Raw genomic sequence first — 18,966 nt, 5'->3', positions numbered from 1 at the left:
AGGAGTAACATCTCATCTATAGGTGTGACCTCTCCCTGACTCCTAACACCAGGGGCTCCTCCCCTTTATTGGAGGAGCCAATCAGAAGGGGAGCAGCCAATAGCAAGCCGGCCTTCCCATCTATATTAACCACATCTCCACAACACTCAGGGTCTCTCCAGCTCTGCTCCTGCTGCCACTACTGTTGCCTCCTCCTCCTTTTCCCTCTTCCTTCTCCTCGCCTATGGGGAGGCCCATGCTACCTCACAGTAAAGACTCTTGCTTTGGCATCAGATTCAGTCTTATGGTGATATTCCAGGGATCTGAACTTTGGGCATAGCATGATTTGGGGGTTCTTAGTCTGAATCACCTTCAGCTTCCAACCTTCACCCCCTTTGTAATCTTGGAAAGGGAAAACTATTCAAACATGACGCTCAAGTAAACTCAAACAAAGGAAACTGAACAGAGTTATCATCTATCCAGTTTAGGAAGTTATTGAAGAGATCTAATTTAATATTAGTGCAGTGATGACAGGCTGCAGAACAGCAATAATGAGACTAGGCCTCACCCTTACAATAAATAGGAAAAACCACAGACTGTACCCTGCAGGGAACCAATCAGCATTGAGGCAAACAAGTACTAGATGCTCCAAACGTTAAGGATACCTTACCTATCTTGTATATAGTTTCCAAACTTCCTTGTAGCAACACTAGTATCAATCCGAGTTTGAGAAGACTTCTGATACCCCACTACTGCCCTGTCAGGAGTTCAAACCCTATCTGAATCCAGAATTCCTCTACCCCACCCCATCCTTTGATCCTTACAAACCATGCCATGGCTGAGCTCAATGCTCTCCCTGATCCAGCCACTGTGACAGGACAGACTAGAGTCCAAGCTCAAGCTTGCAATAAAGGCTGTTTGCCTTTGCATATGAACTAGGACTCCTGGTGTTCTCTGGGGGACTCATGATACTGAAATAGGAGTTATCCTAGGAAAAGAGCATGGAGGAACTTGGAATACAGAGAGAAGAGGAATAAAACCAAGTTATTATGGAGGTGGGTCTTCTATCTATCTGTTGCTTTCATTGGTTAATTAATAAAGAAACTGCTTGGCCTTTGATAGGACAGCAGCTTAGATAGGTGGAGTAAACAGAAGTGAATTCTGGGAGGAAGAAGGCACTGAGCCAGACACCATGCCTCTCCTCTCCAGGCAGTCGCCATGATTCTCCCACCCGACACAGACACAAGTTAAGATCTTTCCTAGTAAACCACACCTCGTGGTGCTACACAGATTATTAAATATGGGTTAAAGCAAGATGTGAGAATTAGCCAATAAGAGGCTAGAACTAATGGGCCAGGCAGTGTTTAAATGAATACAGTTTCCATGTAATTATTTCGGGGCATAAGCTAGCCAGGCGGCCAGGAGCTGGGGTGGCAGGAACTCAGCCCACCACTCCTTACTACAAAGTTGTACAAAAGAAACAAGTTAACAGCTTTAAAGAGTGTGTGCATGTGTGTGTTTGAGTGTATATTTTCACCAGGTGAGTATAGTATGCTAGGAAGCCAGAAAAGCATGCCAGGTCCGTGAAATGACTTATAAATATTTGTGAGCCAACTGACATGGGTGCTTGTAGTTGGTTGTTTTACTCTTTACTCTTTATGCTTTTGAGGGCCCACCACCCTGCTCCCAAATAAACACACGTGGATTCTTACTATTAATTATAAATGCCCAATCTTCCCTTGGCCTGTTTCTAACCAGTTTTTCTTAAATTATCTTGTCTACCTTTTGCCTCTAGGCTTTTATTTTTCTCTATTTCTGTATAATTTTTCCTTCTTATTCCATGTCTGGCTGTGCAGATGGGTGACTGGACCCTAATTTTCTTGCTTGCCAAAGCTAAAATTACAAGTCAATGGCATTGATAATCAGACCTATTAAAAGCTAAAGCTCTGTTGTAATAAGATTGGCTGGCTGGGCTGCGTCCCACCACCCGGCTAGCTTATGCCCAGAATAATTACACGGAAACTGTATTCTTTTAAACACTGCCTGGCCCATTAGTTCCAGCCTCTTATTGGCTAGCTCTTACATATCGATCTAACCCATTTCTAATATCCCTGTAACACCACGAGGTGTCTTACCAGGGAAGATCTTAACCTGCGTCTGTGTCTGGTAGGAGAATCATGGCGACTCCTTGACTCAGCTTCTTTCTCCCAGCATTATGTTCTGTTTACCCCGCCTACCTAATTTTATGTCCTATTGAAGGGCCAAGGCAGTCTCTTTATTTAACCAATGAAATTAACACAAAACAAAAGACTCTCCCCCATCAATATTCAGGCCTATATATTTGTAACTTTTCAAAATTCTTAAAATCTCAATTGGCCTATGCAAGGTCTCCACTCAGTTTTTAGACACTGAAATCTTATCTCAGGTGGAGCAAAAATGTGAAGTGGATTGAATGCATAGAACCTGAAGAACAGAAAAGGAGATTAAAGCCAATGGGGGTAAAATAATGGCCCTTAACTAAAGAACAGATGCTAAGCACATCAATGAAACTACCAGTCCTTGAAAGTTTCCTGTATTTGTAATAAAAAAAATGGAAAATGAAAAATATTCACTGATCTAAGAGCTATTAATAAGATAATTCAACCTATGGAATCTCTTCAGACTGGAATCCCTTACAAGAACAAGATGGAGAAAAATTTGCCTTTATAGGGCCTAATTATAATAATCTGTCTGTGAAGACATCAGTAAAAGTACTTCCTTAAAAAAAATTGCTAAATAGCCCAGCTTTGTGTCATTATTTTGTAGCTCAAGCACTGGAAGTGGTAATGTAAATAATTTCCTCAAGCTCTTATCTGTCATTATAGGATGAGATTCTTTTTTTTTTAGATTTATTTATTATGTGTACAACATTCTGCCTCAATGTACTCCTGCATGCCAGAGGAGGGCACCAGATCTCAGTATAGATGGTTGTGAGCCACCATGTGGTTGCTGGGAATTGAACTCAGGACTTCTGGAAGAGCAGCCAGTGCTCTTAACCTCTGAGCCATCTCTCCAGCCCATAGGATGAGATTCTATTGGCTGCTTCTCATACAGTTACCTCGGAAAGAATGTTTAATGCAGTACAGAAAGATTTATTCTACTGGGGATTACAGATATTTCCTGAAAAAATAAAAAGAGGAGATTATCTTAACTGTTTCTGATTTAAAGTAAATAAACAAATTAAGCTACAAAACATACAGATTAGAAGAAAAATCTAATCACACTCTAAGGAAGATGTCTATTAAATGGAAGGATAAAAGGACCCCCAGAGATAGAATACATAATACTTTATTAACTTTTAATTTTAAAATTTTTAATGTTAGTGAAACAGGGACAGCAGCTGCTGAAAGTCATTGGATTATGGGAAAAACTGCTGAATTAGGTCAGCCCATGTAAAAGCAGGGAAAGTGTTAAGTTAGGGCCAAGGTTGTAAGCGGCGTAATAACCAGGCTAGCCTAATATGAAACAGCAAATTTTAATGAAGGGATAGTTTACAACACCAGAGATCCAGCGATGAGCAGGAGATACAAAATAGAGATTGGCAGGGCTCACGCCTGCCAGATTTATATATAAACATTAGACCGAGGCGAACACGCCCCCTAATGGGCTGGGCTAACCCTGCATCTCCCCCTTTGTCTAAGTAAGACCAAACTAAGCCAAATACAACTATATACAATAGTAACAAATAATAAATATAACAAACAATATTGAGCAAGCAACATATAACAAAAGTTTTGCTAAACATTCTATCTCAAGGAGTCTAAATAATGTAGAGAGTAACTACAATTATATAATCTTCAACTCCGTCAAAGATCTGAGAAGGGAGTTAATATTTCTTAACAAACGAGAGATATCCAAAATGTGCAACAAGTGACAGAGACAACTGACTACCTGGGCAATCACCCAAAGTCTCGTTTGCAATGTTGAGTCAACCAACTTTGGCTAAGGCCTAACATAACTGACATACCATTATTAAAGGCAAGAAACTTTTTTAGAACTATCCTACCCTGTCTTGGCAAGATAAGACAATCCTGTTTCATCCACTTATGGATATTCTGTATCTTTGTCAGTAGTTGAGGTATGTGCTTTTCTTAACCCAAAGGCCAGTTCTACCAAGAAGACAAGCTCCCAGTGGAGTGTCTTAGGTGCTCAACGTTCTCTCAGGAGTAGAGAGGTGTTGCCAGGAGTCATTGTGTCTCGTTGGCACAAAATTCTAGGTTAGATTAAAGGCCATTTTCTACAGCTCTTCGAAGAGGCTGAAGATCATACTATCTATACTAAATATAATCTCTATGTATGTATCTAAAAAACCTGATTAACCTAAAAATAAATATGACAAACATATAATTCTCAATACCTATCTAACTTGAAGACTAAGAGAATAAACAACTGTGCAATATATGAAGACAATGATATTCAACTGTAAACAATGTCATTACATATCAAATGTAAACAATGTTATTATATAAATAGTATCAGAGGTAGAAATGTACATTGTAATATGGTAGATGTATCAATACAATATAGACAAAGTTATAAGCATACTCTTATACAAAAATAGAGGTAGGAACACTCACATTCAATATTCAATATATCAATATACAAGAAACAGTACCAATACAATTTTCTAAAAACAGTAATTCACAAATACCAATCATCCCATCAAACCAGTTAATCCCCCCTTTTTTAAGTACCCCTAATTCCATAAAATACCTCCTCATCCCCTCAACCCTAAACCAACCACTAAATGATGTCCCTAACACTGAGGGCAAACTCTGTTGGGAGAGGGGACTTTGTCCTCTAAGATTGCTTCAAGCTGACATGGGGGCAACGTTCTTCTTAGAGGGTCCTGTGAAAGCAAATGACGGTAAAATTCCCAAATTAACCTTTCACCTAAGAAAATTGTAACTAGTCTCTGAGTGTTTTGAGAAGGTCCGGCCAGAGTGTTGTCAAAAACGTGCACCATTCGAAATTGTCTCATACAGTTGGTACCAAAAAAGAGGTCTAATTTTAGCGCTTAAAAAAATTCATGACATCATAATAACCAGATTAAGTTGATGTCGTGGAGCCCCATCTTCATCCTGGAAACTTCAAAGATTACTGTAGGAAAAGTTGTTGTTTGTTATGGGAAATTTAAACATTAACAACAAAGACATATGCTGACATATAAAGAAAGACACAGATATGAGGAAAGGCAAAGAAAGTTTATCAAGTATATAATTATTCTTATTCTGTCCCATTTCATGGCTCTTGACCTGAGACAGAAACTCTGAAATATCTCTTATCAACAGGCTTGAGATTGAAGAGGGATTGAGCCATAGTCAACTCCAAAACCAGCTCTACATATTAATAAAGAAATGTTTGATAAGACATATATATATAATTAATACTTACATTACATATATGGTTTTATTGCCGATCCTTAGTGGGTCGTAACTAGTTTCCATCCATCAGTAATTAAATATTCAGGGTCATGTGCTGGTGATGGAATGTCATAAAAAGTAAAGAGGGAATGCAGGTAAGCAGCCACAGTTTAAATCTATGGATGTTAAGGCCAATAGAGTAGTTCGGGTGGTGTTTTTACTCATGTGAGAGCAGTGTGAGAATGGAAACCTCAACATGACTGGTTTGTGCCTTGGAAAATCCACTAAAATTCATTGAACTCCAGTTTCCAAAACTGCAATTGCAGGCCCAGATACTCAGAAATGGGCTCAATTTGGACTTTTGGAGGATTTCTGGAGGGTAGATAAATCCAACATTCATTAAAAACTTGTGAAGCTACTTCCTCTTCTCAAAGGGGTCATTTCTCTTCTCACTGGCAGTAGGAAAAGTTGACTATCTGTGGTCATTATCTATTACTATAACAAGGTACAGACTAGCCTCCAGGTCCTTCAGTAGCACCAGTACCCACTGGACATGTCAGAGTCCATGCTCGTGTTCTAGGTCTTCTACCCTGCTCCCTACCCTAAACTCCCTCTAGTTCAGAAGCATCCCTCTCCCAGCTTCTCATTCTCTTTCTAAACCTATCTCTCTGTCTCCCTGTCTCTATGTTCCTCTTCCTCTCTCTGTGTCTCCTCTTCTGTCTCTCTCCATCTGCCTCTCTGCTCTGCTTCTACTTCTATCATAGGCAGGTGCAGTTGACTATGTTCAGCCAACATCTCTTTCTGCTCTGGGTGATTTGATATGCCGCTGTCTATTCTATCTCTGATAGCTATAATAGAAGCTTTCTCCTTAAACATGTCACCAAGAGGTCATGCCATCAGCTTGTACAATACAAGGAAACAGTTTAAAAATATTTTCATAGTACATTTTAATGAAAAGCTACTAAAAACTTATATACAAAATTCAATATATACTGTATCAATTTTCAGAGAAATATTTAACATTAAAATTTCTAATTTTTTTTCTGAGAGTAAGAATTTTATTTTATTAATTATTATTATTATTATTAAAATTTTTCACCTCCTCCACTCCTATTTCCCTCTCCCTCCCTCTCCAGTTCAAAGAGCAGTCAGGATTCCCTGCCCTGTGGGAATCCAAGGTCCTCCCCCTCCATCCATGTCTAGGAAGGTGAGCATCCAAACAGACTAGGCTCCCACAAAGCCAGTACATGCAGTAGAATCAAAACCCAGTGCCATCGTCCTTGGCTTCTCAGTCAGCCCTCCTTGTCAGCCATGTTCAGAGAGTCCGGTTTGATCATATGCTCCATCAATCCCAGTCCAGCTGGCCTTGGTGAGCTCCCATTAGATCAGCCCCACTGTCACAGTGGATGGATGCACCCCTTGTGGTCCTGACTTCCTTGTTCATGTTCTTTCTCCTCAGTGGTAAAAAACAATGACATCTTGAATTTTGCATCCAAATGGATGGAAATAGAACACACTATCCTGAGTGAGGTAACCCAGACCCAAAAAGATGAATATGGTATGTACTCACTCATTAGTGGATTCTAGCCATAAATAAAGGACATTGAGCCTATACATTGTGATCCTAGAGAAGCGAAATAGGAAGGTGAGCCTAAAGAAACACATGTAGTTATCCTCCCAGATATTGGAAGTAGACAAGATAGCCAGGCAAAATTGAGAGCTTGCGGGTGGGGGTAAGGTGGGAGTAAGGGGAGAGGGGGAGAGAGAAGTGAGAAGGGAAGGATGGGGAGAACTTGGGGGGATGGGACAGTTGAGGATGGAGGAAGAGTGGATATGGGAGCAGGGAAGTATATATCTTAATTAAGGGAGCCATTTTAGGGTTGGCAAGAGACTGGACTCTAGAGAAGTTTCCAGGTATCCAAGGAGATGTCCCCAGCTTGTTCCTTGAGCAGCTGAGGGGAGGGCGCCTGAACTGGCCCTATCCTATAGCCACACTGATGAATATCTTGCATATCACCATAGAACCTTCATCTGGAGATGGATTGAGATGGAGACAGAGACCCACATTGAAGCACTGGACTGAGCTCCCAAGGTCTAAATGAGGAAAATTTCTAAATTTTATAAAATATTTCTGACAGATTGTCACTTGAAAGCCAATGTAATAACATCATAAAAACATCATTTTTAAAGGTGTCTAATATCTTTAATTTTTTCAAAATAATATACAACAGGTTAATAGGTTTTTTAGAAAACTACAAAAGGAGGTGAACTAAGAAGGAACTAGATTACTATATGCTCCCAGAAATACATTATAATTTATTTATTTTTCTTTTTTTTATAATTTATTTTTATGATATATTTTGATAGTATTCTTTCCTCCCCTGCAGTATATTCCACATGCTTCCTTAAAAATACAGTTTTAAAATCATGCATTCTGACTACAATTGAGCTCATTTAAAGGACCAGGTATTTTAATTGTACATATATACATACATAACCCCCCCACACATATGCCATGTTGATTTTTATATTCTAACCCTAGCTGAGCCTCTTAGCCTCAACAATTCTCAGTGGAATTTTTCATTCCTGAATGTTGAACAATAGAGTGCCAAGGAACCCATACATATCTATATTTGTATTCATAAAGATGTGGCAAACTCGGCATCTAATATTTGTCATCTTTTGTTACAAATGAGCAACTCTACTCATTTTCTGGAAATTTCATGAAATTCATTCTAGGCAGAAATTGATTTCAATATTTTATCGGATGGCAGAATAATGAATTTATTGACCTCTTGGAAATACTTTTGACCCTTTGCTCCTTTCAACTCTCCATTACAGATCCTTAAACTCCTTAGAATTCCACACAACTAGGAGGCTTCTGATCAAGGATTAAGAGAGAAAGTCTAAGTAGCAAATTGTTTTTGTTTATCTTTCAGAATTTATCAGTATGTTCCACTAGATAAAGTCAAATTCCTATTGAATTGTGTATCCCCTTGAGTTGTGTCCTCTCTCTGGGGATGCATGTACAGTACATGTTTAAATAGGTGAATGAAAGTTTAGCAAGCTTTACATGTACTGAAAGCATAATAAGGTCTATAGAATTAGGTAAGATTTAATGTTTTAATGCCTGGCCAGTAATTCAAGGAACAAAACACTATATGTAATTTATCTGCAAAAGTGGTGAAAGATGGATGTCATGTCTCCCTCCCTTTTTAAATAACTCACTTAGTCCAACTGATAATGTCCACATGCACTTGGCTGTGGGGGATCCTACTGGAAGTCTTACTCCTTAAGATAAATGATACAAAAATGGGATGAGGACAAGTTAGGGGATGGGATGGAGGCAGAGGACAGAAATGGGGAAGATATGAGCAACATGGATGATCTGAATTACATACATTAAAATGTCAAAGAGTAAACTGAAAATATTCTTCAAACAATAAAACGAAAGAAAACCTCAAAAAATATTTCTGACATATTGTCACTTGATGACAGGAGCTCCTCATAGGTTGTTCAGCAGGAACTAAAAAGAAAAGCAAGAATTATCAGTAGTATCAAGAACATCATTGGTAGCATCGTCAAGATAAGCAGTAACAGAGGCATCACCCATAGAATCCTATGTAGTGTCATGTCACAATGAATATCATTGTATTTGAGAATGGTGAGAATGTGGAGTCTTGTTTCATTGGTTTTATTCTCAGAAGTTGTTTCTTTTGGGGTGTTTGTTTCCAAAATAATGCTGTCCACATAAGTCATGGTGTATGGACACAGAAAAATAACAACTAATATCTAACAGTTACATTTCCCTGCTTAGCCATTCAGAAAATACAAGTTTCACATTAAGAGTGAAAATCATTTCCTCATTCCAGCATGGGAGGCAACTGTGTGCTTACCAACTTTACTTGATCAGTTTGGTTGGACTAAACTGATTTTGTTAATTTTATGTGATGCATTTTCAATATGACTAGAAAAGATAATCATTTTTTCTAGTTATAGGTAATATCTAAAGAATCCTATACAAAGTGCAGAAATATTTATCTATTTTAAGCCATTGGTGTGGTCTAACTTACCTTGTTAAGCTCCTTTAACTTTAACTGTGCAGGATTTCTAAATTAGGTTCCATATCCACGGCATCGTCAAAGTCACCAACTGCAGCAACCACATTGATGATGTTAGGAGGAGCAAGGATGTGGTTGCTGCCCAAATTGGAAAAACCATGACGGGAGTATTCGCTGCATAGCTGGTACCGTGAGCAGGACTTGAAGCAAGAACCCGCATATGAGCATTCTGAGGGTCCAACGTGTCACCTGGGATACAAACAAGAGCAGATTTCTGGTCAGTAGTGAAGCTAAGACACTGTGTTCTCTTCTAAGCAGGTATCAAGAACAGGGTCAGAATGTTGCACAGGGTCCATGGTGTCACCAGTGTGGCTACCAGGAGCAAGCTCAGGGACAGCATGTGTTCTCCCCCTTGCATGCCCAGTATAAGTACCTAGAGAAGGTGTGTGATCCACGCTGGTGTTGTTAACAGTAGTTTCCTCGGATGACTGACGATTGTCACCTGTTTCACTAACATGAGAAGTTGATGTGGCATCGGCATGGGCAGGAGGCTGGGGCACGATGTCATGCATAATAGGTGGAGGAAGGAAATCTTCTCCCTTCTTTGTTTCAACCTTTAAGGAGATTTTGAGATGTTAGATTTCATTGAAAATCTCACTTATTTTTGTTCATTTTAGAACTTATCTGTTAATGTCAGGGTCTTGATTTAGAGTCCCCAAATGTTTGTTTTCTCAGGCTAATTTTATCACTATAACTGCTGATATCCTGAAACTTTTGCTTCCATTGGTTTCGTCAAAGGCCCAGAGTTTGAGAATCTTAAAAGGGGATCTATTCAGCTTTATGCCTTCGTTTCTACTGTTCTTTGCTACCTCTCTATAAAAGAAAGATGGGAAAAAAAAGACACAATGTGTCCTCTCCTGTCTTTATGACAAGGATTTTACATTCCATCCAGATTAAGAGAATGTGACAATCGGGGGCTTTGGAAACAAAAAGAACCTCTCTCTTCTGCACCACACTACTGCTTTCCCCATGGCTTTCACAATTGCCCATTAGGTTCCCGGGATAACAGAATAGTGAGGGTGACTTTTGAAATGCATGAATAAAGTGTGCCACTACCCACAGCGGATGGAAACTATGGAGGTGAAGGAAGGGTTCTGGGAGATGCCATGCAAACTCTTACTCCTTAGCTATGACTGTTTTTATATATGGCTGATGAATGCGATGGCCTGTTCCAGCATCTCTGTGCTGGCTTGAATGAGAACAGACTCATGGGCTCGTATATTTGAATGTTGGTTTCCAGGCAGTGGAACTATTTGGGGGGAAGGATAGGTGGTGTGGCCTTGTTGGAGGAGTTGTGTGGTCTTGGGTTTCAGAAGACTGGTGCCATTTCTAGTGAGCTCTTGGTTCCCTGTATAGATTTAAATGTAACTCTCAGCTGCTGCTACAGCACCATGCCTGCCGGCCTCAATCATGGTGGTGATGAAATTGTATGTATCCCATTGGAACCATGTGCCTTACTAGACCTGCATGGAGGTCGGTGGTCCTTGGACTTCCCACAGGGCAGGGAACCCTGATTGCTCTTCGGACGGGCGAGGGAGGGGGACTTGATTGGGGGAGGGGGAGGGAAATGGGAGGTGGTGGCGGAGAGGAGGCAGAAATCTTTAATAAATAAATATATTTAGGAAGTGCCAGTTTTGAAAATGCATTTGATGCTCTTTGTCAGAAGGGGAGCCTCCCCAACTTTTATTCCAATTACAAACAATGATGCTAGGCCTTAATCATTCATGACATCTCAGGGAGACTCCTAACTTAGCAGCCTAGGTTTACCTTTCTGTACCAGGTTTGAGGAGGATTTGTGCTACTTATGTGAAATACTCAAACGTTCCAAAGCTTACCCAACATGATCAAACAATGTAAAGTGGAGATGGTAAACAAAATAGCTTGAGAAGCATTGTTTGTAAAGGAAAACAGATGAGGGAGTACACATACTACATGTGTGTCCGAACTGCTCAAGGGCATCATGTGAAAATGTTCAGTTCATTGGTTTCCTTGAGAATGATGAGCGTGAACACATCAAAGCTCGAGATTTGTGAGCCTTAGACACATTTTCACACGCCATATGTTTCACTCATTGCTTCATCATTAACTAAATATGCTTAAGCCAGTTATCAAAAGGGAAGGAAAGGGCCACATGGTACAAGTATAGTTTTCCAGGACACATGTCACATGGAAATTAGAAACACTGAAGATGACTGAGAAGACCCTGAAAATATTTTCCTTATAGGTTAGTTACACAACAGGAGTGCCAATGAATATAGAGACACCATTTATTATCTGAATAATCAATATTGTATCATCCTAAAAATTACTATTGGAGTGTGTGTTTGCTTGTGTGCTTGAATTAATACGCCTGTTTGTGCTATGCTAGTGCGTGTGTGTATACGTGCATGCATACATGTGTGCGCGCACGTGTGTGTGTGTGTGTGTGTGTGTGTGTGTGTGTGTGTCAAGGGCAGAGGATAACCTTCAGGAGGCAGCTCTCTGCTTTCATTGGGTGAGACAGGGTCTCGCAATGTTTCTGTGCCTCTGTGTGTTCCAGTCTCGCTGGTTTGTAGGTTTCAGAGCTATTCTACTCTTTCAGCCTCCAATCTGGATTTAGGGGTGTTGAGATTACATATGTGAGACACTTGTTGTTTGTTGTGTTATCTGGGATGGAACTCCTATCAATAGGATTGCAATGTAAGGGCTCTGATCTGCTGGCATATGTGTGTGTGTGTGTGTGTGTGTGTGTGTGTGTGTTCTAGCTTTTTAATGAAAAGAAGTGTGTGCGAGAGAGAGAGGAGAGAAAAACAGAGATTGAGGTAGAGATTGGTTTTTATCAGTTCAGAATGAAGATGGAGAAAAACTCATTGTGATGTGAGCTTTTTCTTTCTCCTAAGCTAAGCATCATCTTTGTGCATTTGAAGCCTGTGTCATTTATCAGTGTGTCTGACTGTAGCTCTTCATGAAGACTTCTGCTTAGTATTCTGTTAGCATGGGGAACTGACATTATCTAGATCAGGTGGTGATTTTATACTCATTACACTGCAATAACCAGGTAATGGGTTCTGGAAAACTCACGTGTTAATATCATTTATTGGGCCACCGCTATCTGCAAGGACTTACTGCTCACTGGAATTTATAGAAAGGATGGTTCACTGATACCAAACACTTTTCTCTGACCAAATTTCCATATAAAACTGTGATAGGTAGAGTACTGCTGCATTTTAACAAAATTCATAAGGGAACAAATTTCACAAAGGAGAATTTTACCTTAATAGCAGAGGTGGTGGCCGTGTCCTCTGTTGTAACATGAGGGTTTTCAGAGAGCCTTTAGAATAAAAACATGCAGTGAGGGGTGAGTTTGGTCCTTAGAGCATCTCTCTTGAAAGATTTGTTATCTGTGCACTAAGTGACATTTTTGCATTTATGTAATTCAACGTTGACCCCCGTTTTAAAAAGTTTTTACTTTGGCAGTTTCAACTTGTCTCAATCTATGTAACATTCAGTGAAGACTCACTCATAGTTCTATTTAAAAATGAAAATTTAAAAAGCCAGTGGTTTGGGAGATGGCTCAGTCAATAAGAATGTTTGCTGCCAACACAGATCAACCTGAGTTTGAATCCTCAGCATCCACATAAAAAACTGGGCATGGACACATGCACATGTACCCCAGTACTGTGGGTGGAACAGGCTACCAATTGGGCTTGTTGGCTGCCAGACCAGCTCCAGGGTCAGTCAGAGATCTTATGTCAAGTGGATAAGTTAGAGAATGATGCAAGACACCAATATCCTCCTCTTTCCCTCATGTCTGCACAAAAAATATGCAAAGCATGCAACAGGCATAGACACATGCACACATGCAACACAAACATGCAACACACACACACACACACACACACACACATCCAATCACATAAGAGGGGGAAATGGCGAGTTTTGCACACACTTGTTATGATGCTTGCAGTAACTGATTGTTTTGAGCACTTAATGCTCCTATTTCATTTGTTCCCCTGAACCTAAAGTACCATGGCCTGTTTTTTGTAAAAAAAAAAAAAAAAAAAAAAAATTAGGCATTTCATTTCATAGCACTCTCTTCAAAGAGTAGCTTTGGGAAAACATGAAATGGACTCCATGTCTAAGCATTAAGTTGCCATCAATCTCAGAAGTCATCATATTTTGGGGCATTGAAGATTTGATAGTGTGTCCACATGCATATGTTGAAACTCTTTATACTCAAGGGTATTTCTGAGTCATTTTATAGGACACTAGGGAGCAACATTGTCCCCTCAGCTTTGATTCATCTGATCTACAGCTAAAAGTTCCTAATTTCAGGGTTTCTGATTGGCAAACTCTGGAACAAACACTTTCTTTTTGTAACTTCCACCTACCTAGGGATTCACCACAGAGGTGGAACTCATTAAGAGGGAAATAAACCTGCTAAACAGAAGCATGTCTATAAGGCCATTTTGAGGTGATTTTCTCAGCAAAGTCTGGGAGAGTTTTGCCCACACTCTTCCCAGCAGACACCCTGTCCCAAACATACTAGTAAACAGGATTAACAGCCTGAAAACTAATATTTTTACATATATGTAACTGCATGTTATGTGTAGTGTATTTGTAAGTATGTATGATTTCAGTTAAATACGTGCCAGTGTGTAGGTGTAGTGATTGGAGTACAGACTTGGGTGTCGACCCTCACCCTCAGCCTTAGTTATATGGCTGAATCTCATTCATGAATGCAAGCCCCAGGCTAGCAATCCAGGCAAGACATTCAGAAAATGTGAGAGTATGCTCTGTCTCCACCTGCAATCTCACCAAAGCTCACCAGGATTTTAGAAGCGCACAAGACCAACAGGCCTCAGGTGGACCCTGGGCATCCATCTCCCATTCTCCCATATGCATAGCTAGCATTTTATCTGCTGAATCACCGCCACAGACAGGGAGTCCCAACAGCATTGCACGCTGTATCTGAGGCATAATTCAGCTTTCATTAGCGAATAATCAAGAAGCTAAAATTGTTTTACACAGAGGAAAGCTTGGTGCCAGCTTCTGAACTTTATATTCTCTACATACTGTATTTAAAATCCAGACATTCTTACCTGAGTGGGATTTGGTCTTGATTTCTTCCATTATCTACAGAGTAAAAAGGCAAAATATGTTATAAGCAACTGTAGAAAAAAGAGCATTGAATGCCAAGGCCAATGCTTCATTACTACATATACTTTGAATCTGTGTAGCCTTCAAGGTGAATACTGATTTATAGACAATAAAAACAAGAATAACTCTTAATTTACACTTCTTTGTATGTTTAAAATACAGAGACAATTTTATCAAAAGTCGATACTAATAATAAATTGGTATACAAAATACCTATGATCATGAGCATTATCAAACAGAGAAACTGACATCTTAACCAGAATCAATATCACAAGCTGAAATGTTAAAGCAGTAGCACAGTGTTGCTGCTGCTGGATTTGTCTCTGGACTAGTGGTGTTAGGAGAATTGCAAGTGAGCGTACTCATCTTGCATGGAAGTGAAAAGAGCCTCTCTAAAGATTAAGTTGAACTTATTTCGTTGAAGATGAAAATTCCAGACACAGGAAAGCTAAGTCTATGAGGACCGCTCTTTGCAGCATAGCAAAAGTTAAGAAACACAGGTAGACCAAGGGCAAAGAATTTCCAGATGCCAGGGTAGCAAAGCTACAGAGAGAGAGAGGGGGGGGGGCATTGTGTGTACTCTCCTCAAGTGCTTCTGAGGAAGCTGCAGAAGCCCCTCAGTTCTAGCTTCTGGTCCCTCGCTAACGGGCAGTGCAAAGAAGCTCAGCACTAGCTGCTATCACCTCCCATGGTAAGAGCTATGGGAAAGCCCCCTGCAGTAGTTATGCACCCTGAACTGTATCTCTAGGGCGAGAAGCATGAAAGAGACATGGGGAAAAAACAGCAATTCCATGGGAGTAGTACCTCACAGGAAACGTTTATGTCCACACATACACAGCTTCAAGTGAGCAGCTTTCACTGCATGCTAACAGCCTGCCCTCTACAAAGGAATAAAGCAAATTTTTGCTTATTTCATTCACAGTATGGAAACTCCAGTATAACCTCCTTGACATTGCCTATGGCTGAGGCAGAGCATTTGTCCCACCAACAAATGGACTGCCAATGAGGCTTAGCATGTGAGAGACCTCCATCAACCATCGTCACCACAAAGGAAATTTAGTGTGGAAATAATGTAAAGGACAGTCACCCACATTACAATAATACTGACTCTTTTCAATAAAGTCTTTCAGACCCTCTACACTCCACGTACTCCTATTCACTTGATGCTGTGCTCTCAATAGGCAAGGTAGGTGTGAAAGACACTGTGGTGACAGCTGAGAGCCCAAACTCTGCAGTGTTCCTCCCCCTCTTAGAATCTTATCCAGACTCAGTCGACCAGTCAGTGCTGTCCCCTACAGAATGATGCTCTTTTCTCAGCCTTCCTCCTACTGTGGTAAATTGTTCTGGAAATTATGTCTATCAGCATATAAACCAAGTATCACCATATCCTCCACTAATAAAACCAAAGGAAAAAGGTGCTGGCGGTATAGCCATTAGGGTGAGCGCTAGTCTAGAGTGCTTAGAATGGCAATGTTCAATCTGCAGCACTGCCTACAGGACTCAAAGTACATTTTTTAAAAAAGTTGAGCAAGCCTATTATTTCTTATGCCAAGAAATAGTCAGATTAAATAGCAGATAATTAAAGATAAACATAAAACCATATGTGAATTTTCTAATATGTCTAAGTAGAGAAATTATAGAAAGGAACAAAACCCATAAAAATGTAGTTAATTTAGTTATCAAAATCCTTAATGAAAGTAATTGAATACTGTATTTCTGTTTTTTACATGATCACCTTTCATTGACACGAATATATATGTAGCATAAATGTAATATATTTATTAGAAAAATGAAAGAAAAATTCATTGTATAACAAGCAAAATTGCTGTCACATAATTCTAGAGGACACATACTGTGGACTAGTTAGAGGTTCTTTTATTTATACAAAGATACTGTGTGCATCAGAGGCTCATGTTAAATAAATAAACATGGTTCAGATAATATAGTTTGATACTGAAATTTCTCAGAAAATCATTTCTAAAATAATTTTGAATGTGAAGAACATTAGGAAGCAAATTTTAAAAAATGAAATTACGATTATATCTTATTTACTTTGTTCCTTTTTTGAATGAATTAAGTTGCTATTGAAACTAGGGAAGTAGCAGCAAAGTATTCATGATTACTCTTACCTCCACTGATCTGAAGAGACTTCTTAAGTATTGGTTTCAGCTCTCCAGGTGGTCGTATACCGCTGTTGCATATTTTAAAATGTAATATTTTAATATTCATACAAGAACATTTACCAAATGCTTTGGTTATTTGCTGTTTGATTTCCTAACATACATTAGAGATTTACAGTCAAGCATTAACTTGTCCTTCAATCAGTTGATTAGGTTTGGTGACACTTTTTTAAAACTTTTCCCATGTGAAAGAAAGGAAAGATTTAGTCCACAGAAATTAGTCCAACGAAAGCATAGAAACACACGAGGGAGAGAAAGAGAGAAAGACAGACAGAGATAGATAGAGAGAGAAAGAGAGAGAGAGAGAGAGAGACAGAGAGAGAGAGAAAGAGAGAGAGAGAGACAGAGAGAGACAGAGACAGAGAGAGAGAGAGAGAGAGAGAGAGAGAGAGAGAGAGAGAACACCAAAGGCAGTAGTTTCTTTCCAGCACATTTTTTAAAACTGTAGTAACTAATGGTCACTCTTGTGCTCAATGTAATTAGTACCCCGATTCCACTTGTCATGTCATCGTCTGTTCCTAGAGCATCACAGAACCCCTCTCTCTCAGGTTACTTTGTGGGCTCTCAATGCTTGTGATGCTATCTCTCACAAGGTTTGTTTGTGGACCATAGAATAGATTCCTGCTTCTGCTAGCACTCTGACAAGATACCATGGCCTAGGCTATGCTCAAGCTATCCCTTAGTAGTCCATTCATGAGTGGACTTGAAACCACAATCGGCCTGTTTCTATGCCAAATGAGCATTGCTATTAACTTTAATGAGATAAAAATATGAACAAACAACAATAAAACTCAGTGGATAATTTCAGGTTATTAGCTTGAGACAGTTTAGAATTCCTAGTAGAAGAGAACATGGTTTTTACAAGGTGTGTCTTTGAACAATTGTAGCTACTGTAATTTATGAATCTGCACTTTGGACCTTTTAACTTGGAGTAATTTATTAATAAATAATTAGTAATAAGCAATTTACTAATGTGTATCGAATGCTTTATGATACATGTTCCCACAAATGATAACACAATTGTCCTCTATTATGGAAGTAATCAATTAAGATGAGCACAGAACTAGCTTGACATACCACCTTTAATTTTCTGCCAAATCAGTGTCTGAGATAGCAGATCACTGACAGAAGGGGCCTTTTACTCTATGTTCATGTCCTACTGATGGGGAAGACAAAGCCCCTTTTATAGACACATAAAGAGTAAACATGCCACAGTTTGGCTCTCTACATCCAGATAATCTACTGAGATCCAGAGACTTCATTACTGTAGAAAACAGCTCACAGGAATGGAAAAGTGATGGATGGAGCACTGTGGTAGGAGGAAGGCATGGGATCTTCCACCATCTATAAAAGGGTCCTACACAGAACAAAAGGGCCTCTGCATGTGGAGATGGTGTCAAAGGAAGAAAGTAATTTGTTGGCTTCTTGTAATACTGTGTGATAATGCAGAATGATCCCAAATCCTGTCAGCTCTCAGAATGACAAATGCGATGAAGATCTAGTTCACTAGCTGAGTTCAGAAAAAATTTGAAAAGGCACTAAGTGTCAGATGGACATAGTGAGTGTGGTTTTCATCAGTAGGCTCATTTTCCAAAACGCAGAATTGGTACTTGGGACATGATGGTTGAGTATACAACTCATGTCCACGATCTAAAAACAATAATATTTCTGGCTAAAATACATTGATAATACTATGGGGATTGTAAGACAAAGCAAAAATTGAGTGTATAAATCAGTATCTATCAGAGAATACAACCAATTATTGGCTTGTTATCTTGGAATTTCCTTAGTATTATTGTATTCTTAGACCTTACCTGCAAAAAGGCTTCTTATTGGTATTGTAATGTACTTCTAAAAAACTCAAAATGAATTTGTTACAATGCTAGAGAAATATAACATATAAAATAATTAGATACATAGTATCCATTTTTGAGACTAATCTAGACTATTCTAGAGTAAATACTCTTTTTTAGTAAATTTGTTCATGGAGAATTAATCCATTTTGTTTATTTCAAATCAAACAAGACTTAAACTTATCAAGCACAATACCTAAAAATAAACAATCACCCTGTGATTCCCAAGACAGCCAGAACTACATAACAATAAAACTATGTCTCACAAACAAAACAACAGATTCAAAATGGA

At 39.2% G+C, this 18,966-nt stretch overlaps 1 protein-coding gene across 1 annotated transcript in view; it reads right to left on the bottom strand.

The window, feature by feature from the left end:
- Positions 1 to 9,474: 9,474 nt before the first annotated feature.
- Positions 9,475 to 18,966, bottom strand: part of LOC121449938 (ankyrin repeat domain-containing protein 7-like) — a 30,660-nt gene continuing 21,168 nt past the window's right edge. Inside the window, exon 5 of the mRNA XM_041654597.1 lies at positions 9,475 to 9,580. Coding sequence (XP_041510531.1) covers positions 9,475 to 9,580 — 106 coding nt within the window. The remainder of the gene's footprint in view (positions 9,581 to 18,966) is intronic.

The sequence above is a fragment of the Microtus oregoni genome, unplaced genomic scaffold, assembly GCF_018167655.1.
Source record: "Microtus oregoni isolate MIOR12 unplaced genomic scaffold, Mior012 000006F_ref0000085, whole genome shotgun sequence".
Lineage (NCBI taxonomy): Eukaryota > Metazoa > Chordata > Mammalia > Rodentia > Cricetidae > Microtus > Microtus oregoni.
This window is presented reverse-complemented; position numbering and strand designations above follow the sequence as displayed.